This window comes from Zootoca vivipara, chromosome 1 (assembly GCF_965207765.1).
Source record: "Zootoca vivipara chromosome 1, rZooViv2.hap1.1, whole genome shotgun sequence".
NCBI classification, from domain to species: Eukaryota; Metazoa; Chordata; class Lepidosauria; order Squamata; family Lacertidae; genus Zootoca; species Zootoca vivipara.
In genome coordinates this window covers 127,214,725-127,240,356 of record NC_142582.1, presented here as the reverse complement: position 1 = coordinate 127,240,356, position 25,632 = coordinate 127,214,725, and the positions used below count along the sequence as shown (strand labels likewise).

Genomic DNA, 25,632 nt, shown 5'->3' with positions numbered 1-25,632 from the left:
TAATAATAATAATAATAATAATAAATTCCCCCCCGGAAATATAAAGCAGTATAGAAATACTAATAGACTCCCCCCTGAAAATATAAAGTGGTATAGAAATAATAATGATGATGATAATAATAATAATAATAATATTCTTTAAAATATAAAGCGGTATAGAAATGAAATGAATAATAATGAAATGGGACGTCCCTATTTTCATTGGAGAAATGTTGGAGGGTATAGATCCAGCCAGATGGGCGGGGTAGTAGTAGTAGTAGTAGTAATAATAATAATAATAATAATAATAATAATAATAATAATAATATATAATAATAAAATTTCCCCTTGAAAATATAAAGCGGTATAATGATGATGATGATGATAATAATAATAATAATAATAATAATAATAATAATAGGGTTTTGCCAGCTGTCCGCCCGCCCGCCTTCTTCTGCACCTACCGCGCGCTTTTGCGATTCGCCAGGTGAGCGAGCCTGCTGTTAATAAAGCAAGCCCTTTATTGTTTTATTTTCCTCTCTTTTTCTTCGCCCCTTTTGATTCCCCCTGGAAGGGAGAGAAGAGGGGAGGGAAGGGGAGGCGCCACGGCCGGCCATCGCCGCCGCCGCCAGCCGAGGAAGAAGCCATTTCCCAGCCCTGCATCCTCCTCAGGAGCCAAGGAAGGAGCAGAATTAAGAGGCGGCCGGGGAGGGGGGAATAAATAAATAAATAAAAACAGAGAGAGAAATAGAAATCTCTTTTCCTCCCCCCCCTCCCCTCTCTCCAGGCTCCCGGGGAGGGCGAAGGAGAAGGGCGGGCTCCCTCGGCTGGGTGAGTGGGCGATGGATCGATATCTCTTGATCGATATCGGGGGGAAGAGGAGGTGCGGGGCCCCGCGGTCGTGGTCGGCGACGGCCGCTCCCTGCCCTCAGAGGAGGAGACCTATCTGCGCTCTCTTTCCTCCTCCCTTCCTCCGCTTTCCCGGGGCCAAAATGGCGGCGGCGGCCCTGAGGAGAAAAGGGGAGAGAGAGAGAAAAAGGCGCGAAGAAGGGAAGGAAGGAGCAGCTCCTCCACACAGGCTCCCTTGTTCCCCGCCTTCCTGTCAGGTTTCCCGCCTTTTAGGGCTTCTTCTCCCTTCTCGCCCCCCCCCCCAATAGCTGCCAAGTTTTCCCTTTTCTCGCGAGGAAGCCTATTCAGCATAAGGTAAAATCCCTTTAAAAAGGGATAACTTGGCAGCTATGCCCCCACCCCACCCGGCTAAGCATGAAAGGCTTTTTGCCGTAATAATAAATGTTCCTAAACTGGCCACGGGACTCGCTGTGTGGTTGTATTTCGCCTCCGGAAAGGCTGCCTTCTCTCGGTCTCTGCTCCGCCCGAAAAGCGGCTGGTTTGGGTTTGGGAAGAGGGAGGGAGGCGCTTGCTGCTGCTGCCAGCCAGGGTCGGGCTCCTGCTCAGCCCCTTGGTGTGCTTTTGTATGTGGCTCCTGGGTGGTGGCTGCCGGCCAGGGTTTCACTATTGTTCAGCCCTTGCTTTGCCATGCAGCTCCTGGGCTGCTGCTGCTGCTGCCAGCCAGTGTCTGGCTCAAACGCAGCCCCTTTGGCTTGCTTCGGTATGTGGCTCCCAGGCAGCTGCTTGCTGGGGTTGCTGCCAGCCAGGGTCTGGCTCCTGCTCAGCCCCTTTGCCTTTTTTTTGGTATGTGGCTCCTAGGCGGTTGCCAGCCAGGCTCTGGCTCAGCAGCTTCTGGGCGGCTGCCAGCCAGTGTCCAGCTCTTGCTCAACCCCTTGCTTTGCTTTTGTATGTGGCTCTTCGGCTGCTGCTGCCAGCCAGGGTCAGACTCTTGCTCAGTCCCTTTGCCTTACTTGGCTATGTGGCTCCTGGGCTGCTGCCAGCCAGGGTCCGGCTCTTGCTCGGCCCCTTTGCCTTGCTTTGGCATGAGGCTCGTGGCCTTCCTATGACAACTTGACCCTTTCACTATAGAAACCATCAAAAGGTGGGGAGGGGTAGAGTTGTGGGTGTGTATTGTGCCTATTCTGTTTACAGGTAGGTAGCCGTGTTGGTCTGCCGTAGTCAAAACAAAATAAAAAAAATTCCTTCCAGTAGCACCTTAGAGACCAACTAAGTTTGTCGTTGGTATGAGTTTTCATTCTGAAGAAGTGCATGCACACGAAAGCTCATACCAATAACAAACTTAGTTGGTCTCTAAGGTGCTACTGGAAGGAATTTTTTTATTTTGTTGTGCCTATTCTGTGTTTGTTACTTCCTCTGCAGTTGCCAAGTGATAGTGGGCGAGGGAGAACGGATCTTGTTAATTGCTCTGCTTTATAACTTGTTTTCTTTTTTTTTAAGGTTGTGGATTCTCCTTAAAGGGTTGTTTCGTCCAGCCAGCAAGCCTGCAGTTATTTTCAGCCTCTGAAATGTAACCTCCCCCAGGTACGTTGGTTTCTGCTGTGGAGTTGACCTCTGTTTGTTTACAAGCAGCTCAGAAGGGATGCTTAGTGCAAGTCTCTTTAGAAGCTCAGCCTCAAGTTGCTGGTTAGGGTTGCCAACTCTTAATTGGTCATTGTACCCTGTGCTTTTAAACACCAGCTTGTTGCGCAAGAAATGGGAGTGAGTGAATAGTAAAACTTGTACTAGCAGAAGTAGGCTGCATAAAAAAAAAAAAATCCTGATAAGTTGGCAGTCGTACTGTGCTGAGTGGGTAAAGTGTTTGATTCTGAATCCCCGTGAATTTGAATCCCCTTTAAAGCCACTCTAATCTTTTTGATGAATTGGTATAAGCTGCCCCCCATCCATCCCCAAATGACACCTGTAAGATGAGTTGCAAGAAGCCTCTTTGCTTGAAAATTGGCTTTAGTTTTTCATACTTTAAGTTTATATTTTATATGTGTGATTCCCACATGTGCCTTTCTGCGTGTCTCAGAGTACACTTAGTTAAGCATACGTTCTAGTTTATAAAGCAGAACGGAAAGCTGATGTTTTAACATTGAACTGATAAGTACGCCTACATTCTAGCTTATAAACAGTCACTTAACCTTAGCTGAACCTATGCTGAGCTGGAATTGAAAGCTAGGCTTCCACTTTTTGTTCATAATCTGGCTTCTTCCAATATCTCGGTTTGCACCTTTTGGTACAGAACAATTGTACAGAGCACACACTCTTATGCAGCTATTAATGTATTGGGAGCAATTAAATCACTGGCTGGTTCTCCAGCATTTGCAGCAGGGCTAGTGTGTGGTGCAATGGGGTCTAGCTTCCACTGTGCAGCAAACTTCATTATACCTACCTCTTCCACATTAGGCCTTGACACATTTTAGTATAAATGCTGTCAAAGCAAGTGCAATTACAGCGGGACTTCGGTTGTTGAACGCTTCAGAAGTAGAACGTTTCAGTTTTTGAATGGCAGCAACCCAGAAGTGAATGCTTCCATATTTAAACACACCTCAGAAGTCAAACGGCTTCTGAGGCGCGTTTCTCCATTTTTAAAAATGGATTTTGCCGACCGCCCATTGCTCCTCAGTTGTCGAACTGTTTTCTGGAACGGATTACGTTCAACAACCAAGGTTCCACTGTAGTAGCATCTTCGGGTAGTAGCAGGAAGCAGGACAGGATCACACTTCAAAATGACCTTAACAGATTAGACAACTAGGCCAAAGCAAACAAGATGAATTTTAACAAGGAGAAATGTAAAGTACTACACTTGGGCAAAAAAATTGAAAGGCACAAATACAGGATGGGTGACACATGGCTTGAGAGCAATACATGTGAAAAGGATCTAGGAGTCTTGGTAGACCACAAACTTGACATGAGTCAGCAGTGTGATGCAGCAACTAAAAAAGCCAATGCAATTCTGGGCTGCATCAATAGGAGTATAGCATCTAGATAAAGGGAAGTAATAGTACCACTGTATTCTGCTCTGGTCAGACCTCACCTGGAGTACTGTGTCCAGTTCTGGGCACCACAGTTCAAGAAGGATACTGACAAGCTGGAACATGTCCAGAAGAGGGCAACCAAAATGGTCAAAGGCCTGGAAACGATGCCTTATGAGGAACGGCTTAGGGAGCTGGGTATGTTTAGCCTGGAGAAGAGAAGGTTAAGGGGTGATATGATAGCCATGTTCAAATATATAAAAGGATGTCATATAGAAGAGGGAGAAAGGTTGTTTTCTGCTGCTCCAGAGAAGCAGACACGGAGCAATGGATTCAAACTTCAAGAAAGAAGATTCCACCTAAACATTAGGAAGAACTTCCTGACACTAAGAGCTGTTCAGCAGTGGAATTTGCTACCAAGGAGTGTGGTGGAGTCTCCTTCTTTGGAGGTCTTTAAGCAGAGGCTTGACAGGCATATGTCATGAATGCTTTGATGGTGTTTCCTGCTTGGCAGGGGGTTGGACTGGAAGGCCCTTGTGGTCTCTTCCAACTCTATGATTCTATGATTCTATTTTTGTCATTCTCTTACAAAGCACAGAATATTAAGTCCCTGTTTAATAACCAAGGGACAGACTTCCGTAATGCTGGTGCAAACATGCTGAAGGCCCTGTTGCCAGTTGCTACAGCCTGAACACATGGCACCACCAGCAAGGACCAGTCATCTGAGCACACATTCCAGAAGTGCTATTAAGCCAGACCTGCTTCTGATTTGCCAGCATCTTGGGCCCATATTGGAAGGAGTGCCTAGGTTAGTGCTTCTTGTTCTACGGCCACAGATACCAGAAGATACCAGACTGCAGATGTCATGTTGCAGTTGACTAGGAGAGAGCTCATGTAGTGAGACGCTTCTGTGGAGAAGGCTCCCCTCTGCATAAGATAATGATGTCTTGATTTGTGGTCATGCTTGAGCCCACTGAGACCGCTCTGTCCTTGCAAGTTGTTCCTCAGATACTGCATGGCCTTCTGAATAGTAATGTCAGTCATGCAATTATTCATGCACGGAAGGTTGTTTATAAATATACAGAACAGTTCCCCTAAAGCAACAGTGGGGGACCTGTGGTCCTTCAGATGTTTTTGGACTCCAGATCCCATGAGCTCCACTCATGAGCTCCACTCAGCATGTTCTCAGCATTTGGGGACGATGGAAGTTTTAGTCGAGCATCTTCCCAGGGGCTGCCAGTTCCCCATTTCTGGCCTAAAGTTTTTCCCATAATAAAAGTGGTTGAGCAGCATAAGTGGAGTGCATGTGGACTTAGGGGAGCGGTAGTACTTCCGGTGGGGGACACATTGTGCTCCTTCTGGGGTAGTTTGTCCACCTTCAAGCACAGGTTGGAGGGCCATCTGTTATGGATGCTTTAGACGAGGTTCCTGCATTGCAGGGGGTTTGACTAGATGATCCTTGGGGATCCCTTCCAACTCTACAACTCTGTGATTCTATGACAGCGGCCACACCCCAGGAAAAAGTGGGGTGGGTGTGTGAGGTGAGGTTGAGGAAGAAGCACTACAGGGCGTTAGAAGCTGGTAGAATATGCCCAATGTTGTTGTTTTCCCCCCAGAGGGGGTTATTAGACCTGAAGTTGCCCCAATCAGGGTTATGGAGAATCTGGTTTTCAGCAAGGGGCTTTCACTTTCATTTTTTGGAGAAATGCTGTTTTATTATCAATATTTAGAATGGCACTATATTAGTAAAAAATTCATTTTGTCCTTTTTCCTCTTCAGAGAAAATGAGATTCATTCAAAGTCTGAGTGAATGAGAATGGGCCCAGATGTTCCTCTGCTGAACGACCACAAACAAGAATTCCTCCTGAAACGTTTTCCGCAGACTGTTTTGGGCGGCCCTCGGTTTAAATTGGGACACCCTGCGCCTCTTTATGTCTACGTGAACCAGATTCTTCTCTTCCTGCTACCATGTCTTCTGGGAGGTGTGGGGACGCTGTTCTACCAACTAAGTATTCTGCAAGACTATTCTACGGCTGCTGTTTCTGGGGGACTGATGCTAGTTGCAGCTGTTACTGTCCAGGCAGCAAGCCTGTATGCAAGGCAGAAAACGGCTTCGGTGGAAAGAGTGCATACTCACAGTACCCTAACGGATGAAGATGAATGGGAGTTCTCTAGTTGTCTGGGCTCAGAGACAGTCAAATTTATTATTCCAGGCAAGAAATACATAGTTAACATCATCTTTCACTCACTTCTCGCTGGGGTGCTGTGTGGCTTAGGAACTTGGTACCTTCTGCCTAATAGAATCGCCTCATTGTATGGAGGTAACATCGGAGGAACTGTTATGATCTTTGTCTTTGGTTGGGTGACGGTCTGCATTGGGGAGTACTCCTTAATTGTCAATACTGCTTCAGAGACAGCTACTTACCAAGCACTAGACACTTACGAAATTGTTCCTCTGATGAGACCTTTCTACATTTTTGTCTTCTTCACAGTGGACCTCACTCACAGGTAAAAACGTATGCGCTGCCTACAGCAGTGACAACCTTAGAAGAGTTTGTTTCTGCTTTTTGCTATGGAAGCCAGGTTATAATCTTTTAAACAAATCAGTACTTTTTACTGGTGCATCTTGTGCAACGTCTTTCTGTAAACATTTGTCTTTAGTTACATATATTGAAACAATCCATAAAAGGGCTCAAAAAATTCTTCAGCAAAATGGTGGGCGGGGCAATGCGACTGGATGTAAAAAAACCTATCCTCTGTCCCAGAAATAATACATATTTCCATCTTTTGAGCAGATTCATTGCTGATGTTCCAGCTTTAAAACTGGCAAACCAGATTTTGCACGTTGTGTTTTTGTGTTTGCCATTCTTGTGGACTCTGGGAATTTTGCCCCCACTGGATGCACTTTTTCTCTGGGGAATGGAACAAGTGTTGGAGTTTGGTCTAGGCGGTTCACCCATGTCAAGTAACACAAGGTAATCATTCATAAGAATACACATTTATTCCTCTTCAGTTTCATTCTGTTTTATAGGTTTTTTTAATGCATGGTAAATTCTGCATTTTAATATTTTTGTTTTGTAAAAGTGATGAACAAATAGCAGTAATCTGTTGCAGCAAAACCAACTTATTTTGTGGCATCTTAAAGGCGAATAATAATAATAATAATAATAATAATAATAATTTATTATTTATACCCCGCCCATCTGGCCGGGTTCCCCCAGCCACTCTGGGCGGCTTCCAAAAAAACAGAAATTCTAAAATACAGAAATCCATCAAACATTAAAAGCTTCCCTAAACAGGGCTGCCTTGAGATGCCTTCTAAAGGTCTGGTAATTGTTCTCTTTGACCTCTAGTGGGAGGGCATTCCACAGGGTGGGTGCCACTACCGAGAAGGCCCTCTGCCTGGTTCCCTGTAACTTGGCTTCTCGTAATGAGGGAACCGCCAGAAGGCCCTCGGAGCTGGACCTCAGTGTCCGGGCAGAACGATGGGGGTGGAGACGCTCCTTCAGGTATACCGGACCGAGGCCGTTTTATTATAGCTTAACCTTTCATGAACTAGAGTCCTCTTAATCGGATGTAGGAAGCATTATCCTAATGGAAATGTAAACAGTGACGTTTCAAAGAAATGGCCTGCATTTTGCATCCTCCTGAATTCATTCCTTTAAATTCCTCACCCTCTGCAACCGTATCTGCTGATTTAGGTTAACATTTTGCATATCTGTTGAAGTGAACTCCAGTCTAAGATAATTTATGCTGTCATAGGTTTCTTAGGTTCTTGGATGCCAATATATTCTTTATTTAAAAAAAAAAAAAACCATGCAGTTCAGCAGAAGCCAAGCTATATCCCTAAACTACGCACAGGCTTCAAAGCAAGTTTTGCAAACCCTCCAGACAGTTTGCAAAACTCCGTAGGAGATGAATTGCTAATATGATGCTCAACTCAAACTTCCAGTATCCTATGTTGTCATCACATTGGGTATAGGACAAAGAGCATCCTGTTGAAAATAATAATAATAATAATAATAATAATAATAATAATAATTTATAATAATAATAATAATATTTATACCCCGCCCAGCTGGCTGGGTTTCCCCAGCCACTCTGGGCAGCATCCAACAAAATATTAAAATATAATAGTCTGTTAAACATTAAATGCTTCCCTAAACAGGGCTGCCTTCAGATGTCTTCTAAAAGTCTGGTAGTTGTTTTTCTCTTTGATATCTGGTGGGAGGGTGTTCCATAGGGTAGGTGCCACTACCGAGAAGGCCCTCTGCCTGGCTTCCTGTAACTTGGCTTCTCGCAGTGAGGGAACCGCCAGAAGGCCCTCAGAGCTGGACCTCAGTGTGTCCGGGCAGAACGATGGGGGTGGAGAGGCTCCTTCAGGTATACTGGGCCAAGGCCGTTTAGGGCTTTCAAGGTCAGCACCAACACTTTGAATTGTGCTCGGAAACGTACTGGGAGCCAATGTAGGTCTCGGCGGCTGCTCCCATTCACCAGTCTAGCTGCGCTGCGCATTTTGGATTAGTTGTTTCCAGGTCACCTTCATTTCCAAATAAATCTCTCTTTTTTCCCTTTCTAGGTTGCTATTAATGTTTTTGATTTCTGTGGGAACAGCTGTTGCATCTTATTTCATCCCCAGCACTCTTGGTGTCGTCCTCTTCATGACTGGATTTGGCTTTGCATTGAGTCTTAACTTAAGAGAGATTGGGTTTGCGTTCAAGTGCACTGTGATAAACTGCTTAGCCTCCAACAAGTTTACAAATGCATCTGGCTGTTGTGGGACCCAGTTTGGATGGCGGGAATTTGTTTTCTATTTGACTGCATTGACTTTGGCTCTCCTGGAAGCTGGCCTGTTGCACTCCTTCCTTAGTCCTCAGGCATTTTCTAAAACCAGCCCCCAGGCTGTTGTGAGCTATTTGCTGATAGCGTTGCTCCTTGCTACGTGGATTCTTGGAGAGATTCAGGCCGTGTACCTGTTCGGAATGTTGCGGAACCCGTTTTATCCAAAGGATGTCATGACTGTGAATGTATTTGTGGAGAAACAAAGGAGGCTGAAGACAATTGCTGTGGTCAGAAGGATTTTGCTAGCTGTAGGTAAGAGAGTCTGCAGTCTTCTGCATTATGTATAAGCTGGAGACTGAAGAAAGTTCATGAAATGTTCTACACGTGGATTCCAAAATAACCCACATTAAGTGGAGCAAGGCATTTAAATCTTAATGATCTGAGGGTTTACTGAATAAGTTCCTTTATAAATGCCACATTCTGTGGAATATACTGAATTGCTGAGTTCTCTCTTAAAAGTAAGTTTTGATTTAATGGTAATTCTTAGATTCTAAAGCAGAAGTGAGAAACCTGTAGCCCTCTAGGTGTTGCTATACTACAACTCCCATCATCGTTAACCATTTGCCATGTTGAGTGAAGCGAGTCCCCACTATATCTGGAGCACCAAGGGTTCCCTAACTCAGTGCCAATCTAGAAGAAGGCATTTAGGAGATAATATCTGATTCACTGCCTAAATTAATCATGCAAATAAAATACAATTTAGCTGGTGTACTGAATTTCAATATAGAGGAATAGAATTGGCCATTATCTAGCACAGAACTGTAGAATTTAAGACATACGAAGCAATGAAAAACAATAGGTTTTAATATCAAAGGCAATTGATCGGGATATCTAATTTGACATGTTGCAACTGATTTCAAATGTTTCAGAACATCCCTTCTCTCCCCCATCCCCAATTTGCTGAATAAAAAACTTGCTATATTTTCTTCTTCTTCTGTAATTATACTATATCACTTCTATAGCAATTGGCAGATCAGTCTAATACAAAAGGCCTATTGGATTACACTGCCTTCAGAAGGTGACAAAGAGATTATGTCAATGTCCCTTGCAATAAGATTTTCAAAACAGCTTACAAAATGAAACATAAAATTGCTTGGCATTAAAACAAAATAAGAGCCAGTTATTAAAAGTCAAAACTGTTAGCACAACACTAATGTCCCAGTTAAGCATTTTCTAATGGGGAATGAACATCTGCTCACTCAATTTTGAAGAGATGTTAGAACATAGCCACCTATCCTGTAGACACCTTGAATTTTTGCCAGAGATAAAAGCCAATCGGCCTTTCATAAGATCTTGGGACCAATGAGAGTTACCTAGAGAACGTCAGCCGCTTGAGAGCCACATAACATCAGTGTAAAAGATTTAAAAAGGCCTGATTATTGAGTATATAATTCCACTTTTACCTGCATGCACAAATTTAAGTGCACTGTGTTGAACTCTGTTTTAGTAAATGGAATATTCATTACTGCCTTCTTTCCACTTTCCCAGGGAATCCCAAATAGACAAAACTCTGTAGATCATTGTTGCAAAAAATCTGTTCTAAAGCATGCCCCTTATGTATATACTACTTGTATAAGGAAAAACATTGTGTATAATCTCTTTTCTCTTGTAATTTCAGTGTCTCCATTTGCTATGATAGCGTTTCTTTCCCTAGACAATTCTCTGCATCATCTTCCATCTGTATATGTTTCCATTGGATTCTCGAGAGGCTTTAGAATGGTAACTTTTAAGTATTTTGTAAAAAAGAAAAGAAAAAAGCACCATGTAAGAGAAGCACTTAATTTTTAGGGAAGATAGAATAACAAATGGATGTGAGAATGATATTTTCCAGTTCCTGAAAGGGGATATTCGTTCATAATAAGGGATGTCTCCAACCCACGTAATTTGTGGTAGACAATGTGACTTGTATGTTCATGGCTCCAAGTTTAAATTTAAGTATCTCTAGTTAAAGAGTTCTTAGATAACATGGACCTAAGTCATTGTTGGTCATTGTTTGGATTTAGACAAGGGATTGTTCTCTGCCACAGATGTATTGTGGAGGGTAAAAGACTGGCCAGCTTTAACGTTGTTTGTAAGGATTACTGAGATAATGCATACAAAGTATTTTGACTACTTGGAAAGCATTAATAGTGCACTATTTATAAAGTGCTTTTTCTATCATTAGCCAAGGTTCACTCTAGCTGACTGGTTTGATGTACCATGTTTAAATCTAGATGTATTTTGTGTCTGGAATATTGCCATGGTCTTGTATGGAATTACCTAGTGCAGAATTCAGCTTGCCAAGTCTGAGTTTCTTGCTACTTTTTTCTTTCTCTTCTCCCCTCTCCCACCCACCCCATGTTGGTATCACCATTTTGGATGTGCTGTTGAGAACATGGGGGAATTATATGGTCTGAACTTTGAATTCTGAGAGAGAGATATGAAAAAGCTGGCAGTGGTAGCACCTGGTGTGAGTAATTTCTTGCTCTCCATTATGGGCACTATTTATCTGACTGCCAATGCTCTATTGCCCAATCCCATTTTATTTTCCTCGAGACCTGAGGAAATGTTCCAGATTAATTGAAAACCTGATTCTTGGAAGCAGAGCAAGTCACCCAAAACAAACATGTGGTGGACTTCACATGTTGTTCTTAGCCTAAGGCAGTACTTCTATAACCTAGCAGTTCAAAAGCACGTCAGTGCAAGTAGATAAATAGGTACCGCTGTGATTGGAAGGTAAAGGGCGTTTTAGTGAGCTCTGGTTTCTGTCATTACGCCAGAAGTGATTTAGTCATGCTGGCCACATGGCCTGGAAAGCTGTCTGTGGACAAACGCCAGCTCCCTTGGTCTGAAAGTGAGATGAGCACGACAACCCCATAGTCGCCTTCAACTGGACTTAACCATCCAGGGGTCCTTTACCTTTTTTAAAAAACTTCTATAATAATATGAGAATAATATGAGAATTACGGTATGGGACAAAAATGGCAAACAGAGGAAAGACCAGTAAATTTTAGGCAGCATTAAAAAAAAAAGACACGTGAATAGATCTTTGGTGGTCAGGCACCCCAAAACATTTGGGAAACTCCTGCAAAACAACAACAGCAACAGAAGAATAAGAGCTTTGGGTTGTATCCAACACTGCATTAGCAGTGTTCCAGTTCTGAGAGCCTTCTGGCCATTCCCTCACTGCAAGAAGTTTCAGGGAACGAGGCAAAGAGCCTTCTTGGTAGTGGTACCTGCCCTGTGGAACACCCTCCTAATAGGGGATGTTAAGGGGGAGAAATAACTATCTTGAGTTTTAGAAGACACCTGTAGGCAGCCCTGTATCAGGAAGCTTTTAATGCTTGATGTTCAGTTGTGTTTTTATATTATGTTGGAAGTCGCCCAGAATGGCTGGGGCAACCCAGTCGGATAGGTGGGGTAAATTATTACTATTAATAGGCTTCCATTTCCTCTCGTCCCCATGTGCTTCCACGTACCTCCAAAATCTCCTCTGTTAGGTCACCAGAGCAGATTTTGAGGGTGCACGAGGGGGCTGTAGAATACAAGTGAGGAAGGCACAGTTCTGTGGTGCACACAGAAGTCCATTGCACAGATGGAGCTGCAGCGTTGAATATAGCCCTTTTTATTTTAAGTATTAAACTTTTCAGGCCAAGATTGAGATGAACATATTGTAAGTCAACAAAGTAATCTCTCTTCCAGGTATGGCAGGATACAGAACATGCGTTGTTGGATATGGTGGTGGTGTCAACTGTGCAGTTGCTGGTGTTCAATACTGATATTTGGTGGAATAGAAGCATTGATACGGGAATCAAGCTCTTGCTGGTAAGTCTGATTTTATTTGTTGCTTCCTTCAGCATTTCTATTCCTCCTTTCTATTAAATATACATATATAGCCAAGGTGGTGACCCAAGTAAGCAGAAATTAAAGCAAATTATTAAAAGGCCAATTAAAAAAAGTCAGAGTTGGTATCCAACAGTGGCACAGTCAAAACCTGTTTTTAAAAGGCAGACCTGAAAATGCCTCTTGGAGAAGGTTAAGTCCTAGCTGCTCACCAAAACGCAACCAGTAGTTGGGCCAGGGAAAGTATCTGTAGCAGGTGCCACCACTTAAAAGGTCCTGTGGCTCATGCCTTCCCCCCACCCCCATTGGAGGCCAAGAAATTGAAAGCAGAAAGCCTCGTACAGATATTTCTCTGTTGTGGCACTGCAGCAGACTCATGTGAGTGCGGGGTGATCTTAGACAAGATACTCTGGTCCCAGGCCATAGAGGGTAGCTCTTAAGATAAATTGATAACCCAGACAGATGGTATTTGATCTGACCTACATACAGTGGTACCTCGGTTTATGAACACAATTGGTTCCGGAAGTCTGTTCATAAACCGAAGTGTTCATAAACCGAAGCAAACTTTCCCATTGAAAGTAATGGAAAGTGGATTAATCCGTTCCAGAAGATGAAAAACACCCCCTAAAACAGCAATTTAATCCCCCCCCCCTCACACGTTTCTCGGCCTTTCCTGGCCCTGGGGCTTCGGGCAGCCAAGCGTCTTTGGCGCGACAATGCAGCAGCAGGGCGATAAGGCTGAGGCTCTTCGCCTCGCAAGGTCCCTCTCCCCTCAGTTCTCCTTGTTTGGAGTGGCGGTGGCGGCCTTCTCGGTGGGTTCCGGGCTCCCCTCGCCCTCTCCTCCGCTGCACCGGAGTTCCACTGAGCACATTGCCCTAGGCCACGGGGCTCTGGGGCTGCTCCCGGCCAACGGCCGGGTGCCGATGGTCGGGCGCTCTGGCGCCGATCCCGGGCTTGTGCGTTCGCCGGGGGTGTGTGATGACCCCTGAACTGAGCCACTGGGCTCCCCAAGCTCCCCTACCTCTCGTGAGATGGCGGCGGCGGACTCCGCGGCTCGAGGCCGCTGGGGGGAAGCGCTCCCAACATCCAGCAAAGCAGCCGGCGTGTCCGCGCCCCCCGAGGGGCCCCGAGTCGCGGAGTCCGCCACCGCTCGTGCGGTCGCCGGGGCTGTTCGGGGGGCGCGGACACGCCGGCTGCTTTGCTGGATGTTGGGAGCGCTTCCCCCCCAGCGGCCTCGAGCCGCGGAGTTCACCGCCGCCCCACGAGAGGTGCGGGAGCTCAGGGAACCCAGGGCTCAGTTGAGGGGTCGCCACCCCTCCCCCGGCGACCGCACGAGCGGTGGCGGACTCCGCAACTCAGGGCTGCTCGGGGGAAGCGCTCCCGACATCCAGCAAAGAAGCCGGCGTGTCCACGCCCCCGAGCAGCCCCGGCGACCGCACGAGCAGTGGCGGACTCCGCGACTCGGGGGCGCGGACACGCCGGCTGCTTTGCTGGATGTCGGGAGCGCTTCCCCCCAGCGGCCTCGATCCGCGGAGTTTGCCGCCGCCCCACGAGAGGTGGATTGATGGATGTGGCGGCGGCGGCGGCGGCGAACTCCGCGGCTCGAGGCCGCTCGGGGGAAGCGCTCCCGACATCCAGCAAAGCAGCCGGCATGTCCGCGCCCTCCAAGCGGCCCCGAGCCGCGGAGTCCGCCGCCGCCATCCCACGAGAAGTGGGGGAGCTTGGGGAGCCCAGTGGCTCAGTTGAGGGGTCGTCACACACCCCCGGCGAATGCACAAGCCCGGGATCGGAGCCAGAGCGCCCGACCATCGGCACCCGGCCATTGGCCGGGAGGAGCCCCAGAGCCCCGTGGCCTAGGGCAACATGCTCAGTGGAACTCCGGTGCACCGGAGGAGAGGGCGAGGGGAGCCTGGAACCCGCCGAGAAGGCCGCCACCGCCACTCCAAACAAGAAGAACTGAGGGGAGAGGGACCTTGCGAGGCACATCCTCGCGCCAAGGACGCTTGGCTGCCCGAAGCCCCAGGGCCAGGAAAGGCCCAGAAACGTGTGAGTGGGGGGGAGGGAGAGGCCTTGGGAGTGCTTCCGAAGCTGCGGAAGGCTCCGGGCCTTCGCGGAGCCATAAGAGTGCCTCCGCAGCTGCGGCCCAGTCTTCAGGCCTTCGCGGAGGCCTCCGTAGGCCTTGGACACCTCAGTTTACTTACTTCCGGGTTACAGTCGTTCGTAAACCGAAAGTTCGTAAACCGAGGTGTTCGTAAACCGAGGTTCCACTGTACTCCAATTAGCACTGCAGCCATGTTCTGGACCATTTTGGGCTTTCAAACTACTACATGTATGGAAGTTTGTTTGTTTTTATTTGTAAAATTGTATTTTAATACTTGAATCATTTTATTCTTTTAAGACATTTAGAAGCCTGTTTTGGGATTAAGTGGTATGTAATAATAATAATAATAAATCTTATGAAGCGTGCTATTGCCCTTCAGCCCTCCCCTATTCCTTCCCAAATAGACTCCTATTTTGATTCAAACCAGAGTTAGGGTCAGAAAACCATGTGACAACCAATTCAAGCTTGATAATAATATTCTGAGGGCATTCCAGCGACTTTAGCAATACGAAGTGCTATAGAAGAGCCTACAACTTAAAGAAAAAATGATATGCTATTTCTGTCCTGCTAGGTCGGAGTAATCCGGGATCGACTGTTTCAGTTTGTTTCAAAACTGCAGTTTGCACTTACTGTTCTCTTGACATCATGGACAGAGAAAAAGCAACGCCGGAAGTCCACTGCTACCCTGATTACACTCAACATTGTCTTCTTTCCAGTTGTACTGACCCTCATATTGCTGTCTGCACTTCTGTCTTCCCCCTTGCTGCCCCTTTTCAGTCTCCCAATATTTCTGATTGGCTTTCCAAGACCTATCCGAAGCTGGCCGGGACCTGTGGGTGTGACGGCCTGCATATGTCCTGACACCATATATTATCAACAAATGATTCCAAGTTTGACTACTGCATTGCAGTCGGCGCTGTCCAATGGTAGCCTGGGTAAGTAAGCTTCAAAACAACTTTGTCACTCAATAGATCACATTTTGTCATGTGCTGAAAACTGACCTGACTACATGGCTATGAGGCCAGTTTGAATCGGACCTTGCATACCCAGAAGCCTCCAGTTGATTGTAGAAGCTGTGGCCTCTAAAGGCTGCTGCAGTTGAATGGAGGCTTCTGGGTATGTGGGGTATGGTTCAATCCCTTAGTGGTTACCAGATCTGGAAAATGATTTTCTCATATCAGTAGATGGATATAATAAGCAGGTGCAATATAAGAAGACTATTCTTTGTTACTAGGGTTGATGGGTGGGGGGTCTATGTTAGACATTTTCAAAGGTAAGGGGAGAAATGCAGTAGGAAACCTCTTTGGCTCACATAGGAGAGTGCTGTGCTAGGGCATGTATGCCTTGGGGATTTAAATGATTTTAAAAATTAATTATCAGGAAAAAAATTACCTGGTCTTTAATGGGTGAGGCCTTGACTAGACATGTCTTGGCAGGATATCACTTTATGTTTTAAGGTTAAGGCGTATTTTATCAGTTTTGGCAGCTATGCACAATTAAGGAAACCTTTACAAAAATGTTAGCAAGAGAATGCACTCTATTAGCTCAGCAGGATAGAAAAGGCCATTTTAAATTTTAACTAATGTAGTGGCAGGTTTCTTGGATTGCACTTGCTTTATCCTGAAACTGTAGTTTTAACTGTGCCAGCTGAGATAATTTAGTAATCAGTGGTATGCAGTCAGCCGGCATCTGACACATCTCAAACCCCTGCAGTTATGTGGGGGAAGTAGTTTTGCTTCTATGACAAAATAGGTTTGGTTCGATTCAGTAATGTTCTCTTTAAGAGTGTAGTTGCAAATAATAGTTGTGCACGAACAGTTGTGCAGAGCCGATTCCTCTCTTCCATGCTGTGGTGACTGCAAGAGCTTTGTCTACCAAAAGTCTCTCCTCAACAATTGCTGTTAGTGTGGCAGCCCTTTCCTGTAATCATTAAAGGTGAGATTTTGTTGATCCATTCGGCACCACTGTATCCACTAATGGAAACAACCAAGTCAAAGCAGAAAACCTCAGCAGAAACTCATGACATCCCTGCGTCTCCAAACATCCATAGCTAGAATCTGTTTGTAACCTGTCGACAAAACAATTTCCCCATCTCTCCCCTTGTACATTTTTTTAAAAAAAATGGGAAACAGTAACCCCATGCAGCTGTGTCTTTGTAGAAACTGTGCATGTCAGTGTGATAGCTGCAGTCATGTACAGCTGAGCTTCAGTAAGCAATTTCAGGATTATGGCTATGATGTAGTTTGATGTATTTAGTTTGTTACTTTAACCCCACTTTTCTGTGAATATAACAACCATTGCCTTGATTCCTGCGTTGCAGGCTGTTGGCCCAGATGACCCTTGGGGTCCCTTCCGTTCAGTAATTATGCAGCAAAAATTAATTCTTTGTGTGTGTGTCTTTTTCAAAAGGGCTCTGCTCACCTGGATCTCACTACCTGTGCCGATTCCAAGACAGACTGGTATGGATCCTTGTGTTAGAAAGAGGCTTCACTTATTGTTGTCTTAATATCAAGGTGACTATTGCTAAGCCTACCTGGTACCATTGTGGCAGAGGAGTAGCTCCCCCCCCCCCCCGCCTCCTTGGCAGTCAGTAGAAGTTGCTCTAATTTTCATGGGGCACGAACTATCTGCTAAAGCGACCCAAGGAGGGATAAGGTTAAAAAAAGAAAACATGCTACATGTGTGGACATTGGATTCAGACTATGGTATCTGGGGGGCAGAACTTTTTTCACGAGACTATCCAATCCCTTGAGGTAGGGAAGAAGACAATTTCCCTCTTCCTTCTGCAGGACCTCCGTGGAGAGTTGAGGGGCCCTTCAGAACAGCCCAGGAAGTAGCGTTGGGGCTGTAATGTGGGTGGGAAGGGAAACTGGCCAAAGAAACCCCTCTTCTCCCTCTTCTTATAGCACAGCCTTCCCAAAACTTGTGCTCCACATGTTTTGGACTACAAAACGCTGCCTGGTGCGGATGGGAGTTGCAGTCCAGCACATATGGAGGGTACCAGCTTGGCAAAAGCTGCTCTTAAGGGGAGCCTGTGGTGGGTGTCTGTGCTTCTGCTCCCAGAATGGCAAGTCTGAATCCAGCCCAAGGTGTCTGATTCATTCAGAAAGCTGCTTAGCCTTTCTGCAACTTTCTGCAACTGTTCTTGCTAGCAGGTTTTTAGAATACTGCTGTGTTGCCTTCTGACCATCTTTCTACTGCCCTGCCCCTCTGTTTCCAATGTTTAGAGGCGTGTGACGTTGCGTGCATAGCTAAAATAGCTGTATCCATGCACAGGAGGGGAAATACCTACCAGCTTGGGGAAACCTAAAGTTTGTAGAACTGCAAAAAAGGGGGGCTAGTGGGAGACTCACCCCACCCCATCCCACTTCCTCCCCAAAAAGAAACCCAGTTCAAGGGAAGGAATGAAGCATGTTTTTATGAGTACGAGCAGCAACAAAATGTTGCAGTAAATCCCCACTCTTGCAGGATATCTTCGGGAGAAGAAAGGCTCAGGAGCTACAACAGTTGGATGGTGCCTTGTATGCCTCCTTCTGGGGACTCCTGCAGCTAAGCTGGTGTCAAACGTCTTGCTCTGCTTTCTTTTGTGCCACATTAGCCAGGCCGAGAGGAGGGGTCTTGTCGTCTGGGCAGCCCAGGCTTGCACCCCAGGGAGGTCACTTCGGTGCTGCTAATGCAGCAGTTTGATTTCACCCCCGGATGCACACTCCATTGCCTCTCAAGACAGATGGATGCCAACCCAAGGCAGGGGTGGCTAACCTTTTTCCGCCCAATGGCCACCACCCTTTGGAGGGTTGCATGCCAGCTCTTGCTCACATGCATGCACTTGCAGCTGGGGCAGGCGAGTAGCCTGCACAAATGCTCAGCAGTGTGTGTGTGGGGGGGGGGGGATGACAGAGAAGCAGCCACACATGCTTGCTCACTCAATTTCAGTACGCACCCCATCGCTGCTATCCCAGTTTTGCCCTGAGGTAGAAAAGCACACCATTCTTGCTCTCTATTGCTGCACCGTAGGTTAGAAGGGCCTTTTACAAGGTTTCCTCAGGTTTTTTCGGGGTCAAGATTCCGTAGTCGGGGACGCATTAGAAATTTCCGCATGGAAATCATCAACTCGTTATGTGCTTGCCCAACGAACGATTTCCTGAGAACACTCTGTGTTTGGATAGCGGGATTTGCGTGTTATCTCAGTTGAGCTTTTCTTCCTACTTGGGAAAGGCTACATAGCGAGGGAACCTGTAGCCCTCCAGATGTTGTGGCACTAAATTCCCACAGTTCTTGACCTTTGGACATGCTGGCTGGGCTGATGGGAGCTGTAGTATTGGGAGTGCCATGGGTTCCTCACCCCTACTCCATCCATATGTTTGTTGTGATGTCCAAATCAGGTGGTTTTTGGTTAGCGCTACCCTTAAAACCATGGCTTGAAGTGGGCCTGCAAAAACGTTTATTGTGATGACCATCTAAACTGACCCAGTGTATTACTCAGGGTACTTGAATACCTAGTCAGGTTTTTTTAAAACCTTATTTATTTTATTTTGGTCTGTTTGATTTTCAGGGGTTAGAATTGCAGGAAACCTCCTGCCATACCGCTGAAGCTCACAAAGTAGATGAAATGTTTGAGATGGCCTTCGAATACGAGGAGCGCAGGAACATCCTCTCCCTCAACCATCACTTTTTAAACATTTTAACACCTTGTTGTGTTCTTCCTGTGAAGCTCTATTCAGATGCCAGGAATGTCTTGTCTGGAATTATTGACTCGCCTGACAATCGGAGGCAGTTGAAAGACGATTTTCTGAAAAACCTCTTATGGGTGCTAGTCCAATACTGCTATAAGAAATCAAAAACACACAGAACACATGAAAGAACACCCAAATTCAAGCATAAGTCGCCTTCAGTGGAGCCACCTGAAGTTTTAAGCAAGGCAATAGAAAGCCCAGACTCCTGGAAAAATGATGACCACCTCAGTGTGGAATCAATAGATGAGTGGACTGATGACAGCAACCTTTTTGATGATGAACCCAGCAAAAAAGGACCCAAAATGGCATCTCGAGGAAGCACACCAAGACCCTTCTTTTCTCTCCCAGGTTCAGTCGAAATACACACCACAGACACCGAATGGCCAGAGGCACCCAGTGTCAATAAACTCTACAAACCTGTTGTCCTTGGTCTTCCTGCTGTAGACACTGGGGGGAAATGGGGCGTGGTGGATTTGCCCCCTGTTAAGTTTAGCAACTCTTACTCTGAGCTGTTAAGCATTCCCGAAGAGTGGAGAACTGTATCCTTACCTGTGGCCAAACTTTACGAAATGAAGCAGAAGTTCCCGGAAGACTGGTACCATTTTGTACTTCGCCAGCTGGACTTCTTCCACTTGAAGGAAAACCCTTCAAATGTACTCGAGGACATCGTTAAAGATGCTACTTTGAAAGACTTGTACGTCAAGTGTGCCCTGTCCTGCTACATTGCCGTGTTTGGGTTAGACGATGTTCTTCCCTCGCCTGGCCACATATTCAGAGCCTACAATGGAGGCCTTCCCTGGTCGGTCTGTTTGGACTGGCTGGTGGCAAAGCAGGAGCTATTTCAGCTGGCCCTGAAAGTGTTCAGGTAACTGGCAAGAAACTGTTGAAGTAAGGGTAGCACAAAGGCAGCATATGACTGGCACCCTTTATTGGAAATTAAAACAAATGTCCAGACTTTACTTGCAGAAACTTATAGTTATAGATGAATTTAAACATAATATTTACAGCCCTATGCTTCTCCAAGCATGGGCTTGCAGTCTGTTCTTCTAACTTCCAAACAACTGTATTTTCCTCTTTCTAGAACTCAGCACTTTCAACCTTCTGTATCTCAATTAGGCCATGCCTTACAGCTCCTATAAGAGATTTCCACTTTTACCTTCTGCAGTTTTGCCCTCTTTTTTTTCAAGTAGAGAAGAAGCACTCCAGCATCACACTTTCCCCTTTTAAGTTTGGAATAGAGTAGTTGCTTTGGAAGACTATAATCAGTCATTCGCACAACATGACCAGTCCAACGAGGACTGGGCTTTATATACTAATAGTAACACCTTGAACTTGGCCCGGTATCTGTACTGCAATTGTTTCCAAGCTCTCTTTTGTTTATCACTTGTTTGCCTTCCTCGCCTCCTTTGGGAGGAAGAGCAGAATGTAAATTCAATAAACAATGACTGGGGATCGGGTGATTTGCTTCTGCATTGGGTACTGGACTCCACTGCCCCCTCCCTGTGCTGTTACTTTGTTTTTTCTTTTACCTCCAAAAACGGGTTTGGGGGGAGCAGAAAAAATGGATTTGGGTTGTGTTAGGCCCCCAGAGTGGGCTTTAGCCACCCCTACTATAATGGTGTGCATTCACATACAAACATACAGAGAGAGAGATTAATAGTATTGTGAGCCGAATCACTAATGTGCCACTGTGCACGTTCAGCATAGAGAATGCACATCATCTGTCCATGAAGAAACACTTGTGCACATTTCCTGGTCAGTACATACAGTCTTGAACAAACCTTAAAAGAATGTGCATACCTTTACTGCATACCACAGACTGCATAAATCTAGACTGTGCACTGGAGATAAAAAAAAAACCAAGGGTATGTCTCTTGGAGAAATGTACAAGATTCCAGTATTCTTTGGGTGAGGTGGGACTCTGAAATCACAGGGGCATCATTATAAGGCTAATGACCTGTTCTCAAGAGGCTCTGGCCTTTACATTTTAAGAAGCCATGAGTAAGAATGCTAATCAGGAAAAGTCATAGCATGGACTGCATGCTGAAGGATGTCTTTTTTCTTTTACTTAAAACGGAACCATTCAGTAAATGAGTTGGTCAAGCCATGTGTGGCAGAGCAGCTGCAATCGCCCTCTACAGCTGCTTGGATAGAAAGCTGTAATATATTTCTTCAAAAATTGGTTTTGATCCAGTAGCCCTCTTACCATCTAATGTGCAGTCTAGCCAAAGAGCATTTAAAGAGTGTTTGTAGGAACAGGATTGGGAAACCATGAAGGCTGAACGAGCTACACACAAGTTATTTGCTCCCCAAATCAGCAGGTGCAGACATAACCTTACTGTGTGATTAATGCATGTTATGCACATAATTAATCCTAGGCAGATCTAGCTGTGGCTTCAGCCACACATGAGTATTCCCAGGGGGGAATTATTATAGGCATTCTTTCTTATGTAGCTTTATAGATCTACACATTGTGCACTGGTCCTTACAGTATATGGTTTATCTTGCAGATACACAGTTAAGCTTTTGGTTGACAAAGCAAGTCTGGGACCAGTGGAAAGTTTCAAAGAGCTGCTAAACTGTCTTGAAGAATATGAGAACGACTGGTACATTGGACTGGTGTCTGAAGAAAAGTGGCAGCAAGCTGTTTTACGAGAAAAGCCATATCTTTTTTCCTTGGGTCATGACCCTAATATGGTAAGGGGTTTTTCTATTTTTGATGCATGAATTTTGCTGCAAGGCACAATACCGTTGCTTTTTTTTTCTAAAGGAGTGTTATTAAAAACAGCGCAAAAGAACTTTTTAGACCCAATCAGTTTGCTTGAATTAGATGTAGTTATTGCACAACAAATCCTTTTATTCAATCCAAAACTATGAAACTGCATTGGGGGCATGAAACAATCCATTTCTTTACTCAGTTAATAACCTTGCAAGGTATTTTATGGCCTTGGGTTCTGTCCAAGGATGTTCCTCTGCTTCTGAAGGGCACTTTGACCCAGCAGATGCTCTCACTTGTGGGGTGCCTCAGGGTTCTGTCCTCTCCCCCATGTTTTTCAACATCTACATGAAGCCGCTGGGAAACATCAGGGGGTTGGGGCTGGGTGTCCATCAATATGTGGATGATACCCATCTCTACCTCTCTTTTAAATCAGAACCAGTGAAGGCGGTGAAGGTCCTGTGTGAGTGCCTGGAGGCGGTTGGAGGATGGATGGTGGCTAACACATTGAATCCTGACAAGACAGAAGTACTGTTTTGTGGGGACAGGAGGCGGGTGGGTGTGGGGGACTCCCTGGTCCTTAATGGGATAACTGTGCCTCTCAAGGACCAGGTGCGCAGCCTGGGAATCATTTTGGACTCGAACAGCTGTCCATGGAGGCACAGGTTAATTCTGTGTCCAGGGCAGCTGTCTACCAGCTCCATCTGGTACACAGGCTGAGACCCTACCTGCCCGCAGACTTGCCAGAGTGGTACATACTCTAGTTATCTCCCACTTGGACTACTGCAATGTGCTCTTTGTGGGGCTACATTTGAAGGTGACTTGGAAACTGTAATTAATCCAGAATGCGGCAGCTAGACTGGTGACTGGGAGCGGCCGCCGAGACCACGTAACACAGGTCCTGAGAGACCTGCATTGGCTCCCAGTACGTTTCCGAGCACAATTCAAAGTGTTGGTGCTAACCTTTAAAGCCCTAAATGGCCTCGGTCCAGTATACCTGAAGGAGCGTCTCCACCACCATCACTCAGCTCGGACACAGAGATCCAGCTCTGAGGGCCTTCTGCCAGTTCCTTCACTACGAGAAGTGAGGTTACAAGGAACCAGGCAGAGGGCCTTCTCAGGAATGGCGCCTGCCCTGTGGAACACCCTCCCATCAGATGTCAAGGAAATAAGCAACTATCCTACTTTTAAACAACATTTGAAGTCAGCCTTGTTTAGGGAAGTTTTTAATGTTTAATGGTGTCTTGTGCTTTTAATATTCGATTGGGAGCTGCCCAGAGTGGCTGGGGCAGGGTATAAATAATGTTGTTGTTGGAAGATGCTTTATACTGTACAGAGTTTGGTCTGCCTAGCTCAGTACTGTTTACATTGACTGAAAGTGGCTCTCCAGGGTTTGACACGGGATATTCCCAACACTACCTGGAGATCTTGGGGGGTTGAACCAGCGACCTTCTGCATGCAAAGCAGATGCTCTACCATTGAGCTATGGCCCTTCACTCTGCAACCCCATCACCATCTCCCACACTACTTTGAAGTGTCCCCCACCCTAAACTTTAGAATATCTGAGTGAAAAACTGCCTTCCTCCCCATTCCAACAAGCCTCTGATGGGTCAGAATCTGCTGTCAGCAATACACAAGAGCGCTGATTTCCTACGTATGTGCCTTGTCTTTCAGGGAGTTTATACCAGCAGAGTCCTCACCCTTCAGGAATTCCTAGTGCAAGTGGGAAAACTGAACAGCGAAGCTGTTAGAGGGCAGTGGGCAAACCTTTCTTGGGAGCTGCTCTATGCCACCAACGACGACGAGGAACGCTACAGTATCCAAGCTCATCCTGTCCTCTTGAGGAACCTGACCATACAAGCAGCAGATCCTCCCCTGGGCTACCCAGTTTATTCCTCCGAACCTCTCCATGTACCTTTGCTCTAGAACTTGGCCCTTGGCCCTTTGGTTTCCTAAAGAAAAACTGCATTTATTTTCTTGACTCTTGCAGCAAGGAAAACTTAAGTTGCCAAAGATGTTGGTGGCAGCAGAAGAGGCCGGAATTTTTTGGCAGGAATATTATGAACGTGTCTCTTTCAGCCCCAGTAATGTCTGAACCTCTGATCCTGTTGGGCTGATGGAGGGAGATGCTGGGAGAAGACTTAAAAGCAGGCAGTAAGCTCATTGATGTATTCTGCGAGGTCTTTTTTAAAAAATTGAAAAATCAGTAACTTGACAGGTGACTTGCATTAGAAGGCAGGTCACAGCTTACATACTTTGAAACCACAGGTTAGTACAAAAATGTACATAGGATTAAGGCTCTCCCCCCCCCCCCGATTTTGAAAGACCACACGATCACTTGTTCATATTGTATAGCTTTATTTGCATTGTCAAAGTGATACTTAAAGAAACACTTAATAATACATCTGTTCAGCCTGCAGCGAGTTCTTTTCAAATATAGTATGTCGGATGCTCTTACTTTGGTGCAAACAGTCTCATGGTGCAGTAAGCCTGGCAAGTGGGAAAGCTTGCTCTGCTAATGCGCCCATCTCTAGATAACACTGGAATCATTGGGACCAGAATTTCTGTAAGCAAGGAGAGGTTTGAAACCCAGGTTTTTAACTGTACCTGCAAAGTGAAAAGACAAATCTCATGTAATATTTCCTGCCTGAGAGTGCTTTAGAATGACTGCTATAGAACATAGACATGAACATCTGGATTTTATTTGGGTAGAAAAGGCTTTCCGACTTCGTTTTGCTTCGTTTTAGCATTAGTTTGAACTGTCCTTTAACTTTCAATATCTTCCCATCCTGCTCTTCCACTTACATTTTGGCATGAGACTTGCTAGGTATCCCATTTATAAAGCCAAAGCACAAGGAGGCTATGTGCTTCAAAAGCAACCCAAACCACCACCCCCTTCATGCAATCTCTCTCCTCCCCCTTCCTTCCTGCACACCAACAGGAAGGCGTTCCGAAATTTCTGCTTCTAATTAACAGCAGCTTGCCGCGTTTGAATGGCTAGCCTTGATGATGAAAAGCAGAAAGAAGCTAGCTTCAATGCGTAAGCTTGTGAACCTTTGTTTTTACTAACTTATAATCAAGTTTTTACTAACTATAATCAAGCCATGTTTAAGGTTCATTTGAATTAATCTTTTAATTTGAAGCAGCTTTGGATCTCATCGCCACATGGGAGAAAGCCAGGTGAAAAGTCAACATTAGATCTAACTGCTGCCAAAGTACTTTTCTTTATAAATGTAAATATAGTGAAAACCACTTTAGGAACCCAACACTGCCTTAGTACCATTCAGTAGGAGAATGGAGGTAGTAGATAAAACTTGGCCCTTTTTGTGTACCTGCAGGTCCCACTATCCAAACGTTCATTATGCGAAAATTCATCTAAAAACAAGGAATTAGTACTCAAACCTCGTTATACACACTGCAGATTCAGATATCCAAACAGCCAGACCTGTTTAAACAAATAAGCAACCCTAAACAAGCCTTACTTATTTGTGTTTTGCTGGTAGATAGCAGCCATTTCACCAGAACAAGGCAGGAAGGGGGATTGGACAACTATAGAGCACTTCCCCGCCCCCT

The 25,632-nt window shown here is 45.6% G+C and overlaps 1 protein-coding gene across 7 annotated transcripts; it reads left to right on the top strand.

Annotated features, from left to right (window-relative positions):
- Positions 1-445: 445 nt before the first annotated feature.
- On the top strand, positions 446-24,461 carry PCNX4 (pecanex 4). 7 transcript variants are annotated; one of them, XM_060271260.2, is made up of 12 exons: positions 446-466; positions 2,326-2,409; positions 5,625-6,353; positions 6,641-6,820; positions 8,425-8,939; positions 10,306-10,406; positions 12,369-12,491; positions 15,182-15,545; positions 17,020-17,123; positions 19,163-20,208; positions 21,854-22,040; positions 23,734-24,461. In XM_060271260.2, the coding sequence occupies exons 3-12, from the start codon at positions 5,656-5,658 to the stop codon at positions 23,983-23,985; spliced, it is 3,570 nt and encodes a 1,189-aa protein (XP_060127243.2). In that variant the 5' UTR covers positions 446-466; positions 2,326-2,409; positions 5,625-5,655; the 3' UTR covers positions 23,986-24,461. The 7 variants fall into 7 exon arrangements, with proteins under 7 accessions (XP_060127243.2, XP_060127255.2, XP_034960042.3 ...); XM_060271272.2 differs by lacking the exon at positions 446-466 and adding an exon at positions 549-810 and having other exon boundaries at positions 17,020-17,069; XM_035104151.3 differs by lacking the exon at positions 446-466 and adding an exon at positions 549-810.
- The last annotated feature ends 1,171 nt before the right edge of the window (positions 24,462-25,632 follow it).

What these genes read in the sequence shown, in the direction of transcription:
- PCNX4 (XM_060271260.2), top strand. Translation starts at nt 5,656, where the DNA reads ATGAGAATGGGCCCAGATGTTCCTCTGCTGAACGACCACAAACAAGAA. An exon ending in TCTCGAGAGGCTTTAGAATG is followed by an intron (nt 10,407 to 12,368) that starts GTAACTTTTAAG and finishes TCTCTCTTCCAG; the next exon opens with GTATGGCAGGATACAGAACA. An exon ending in GCTGTCCAATGGTAGCCTGG is followed by an intron (nt 15,546 to 17,019) that starts GTAAGTAAGCTT and finishes CTTTTTCAAAAG; the next exon opens with GGCTCTGCTCACCTGGATCT.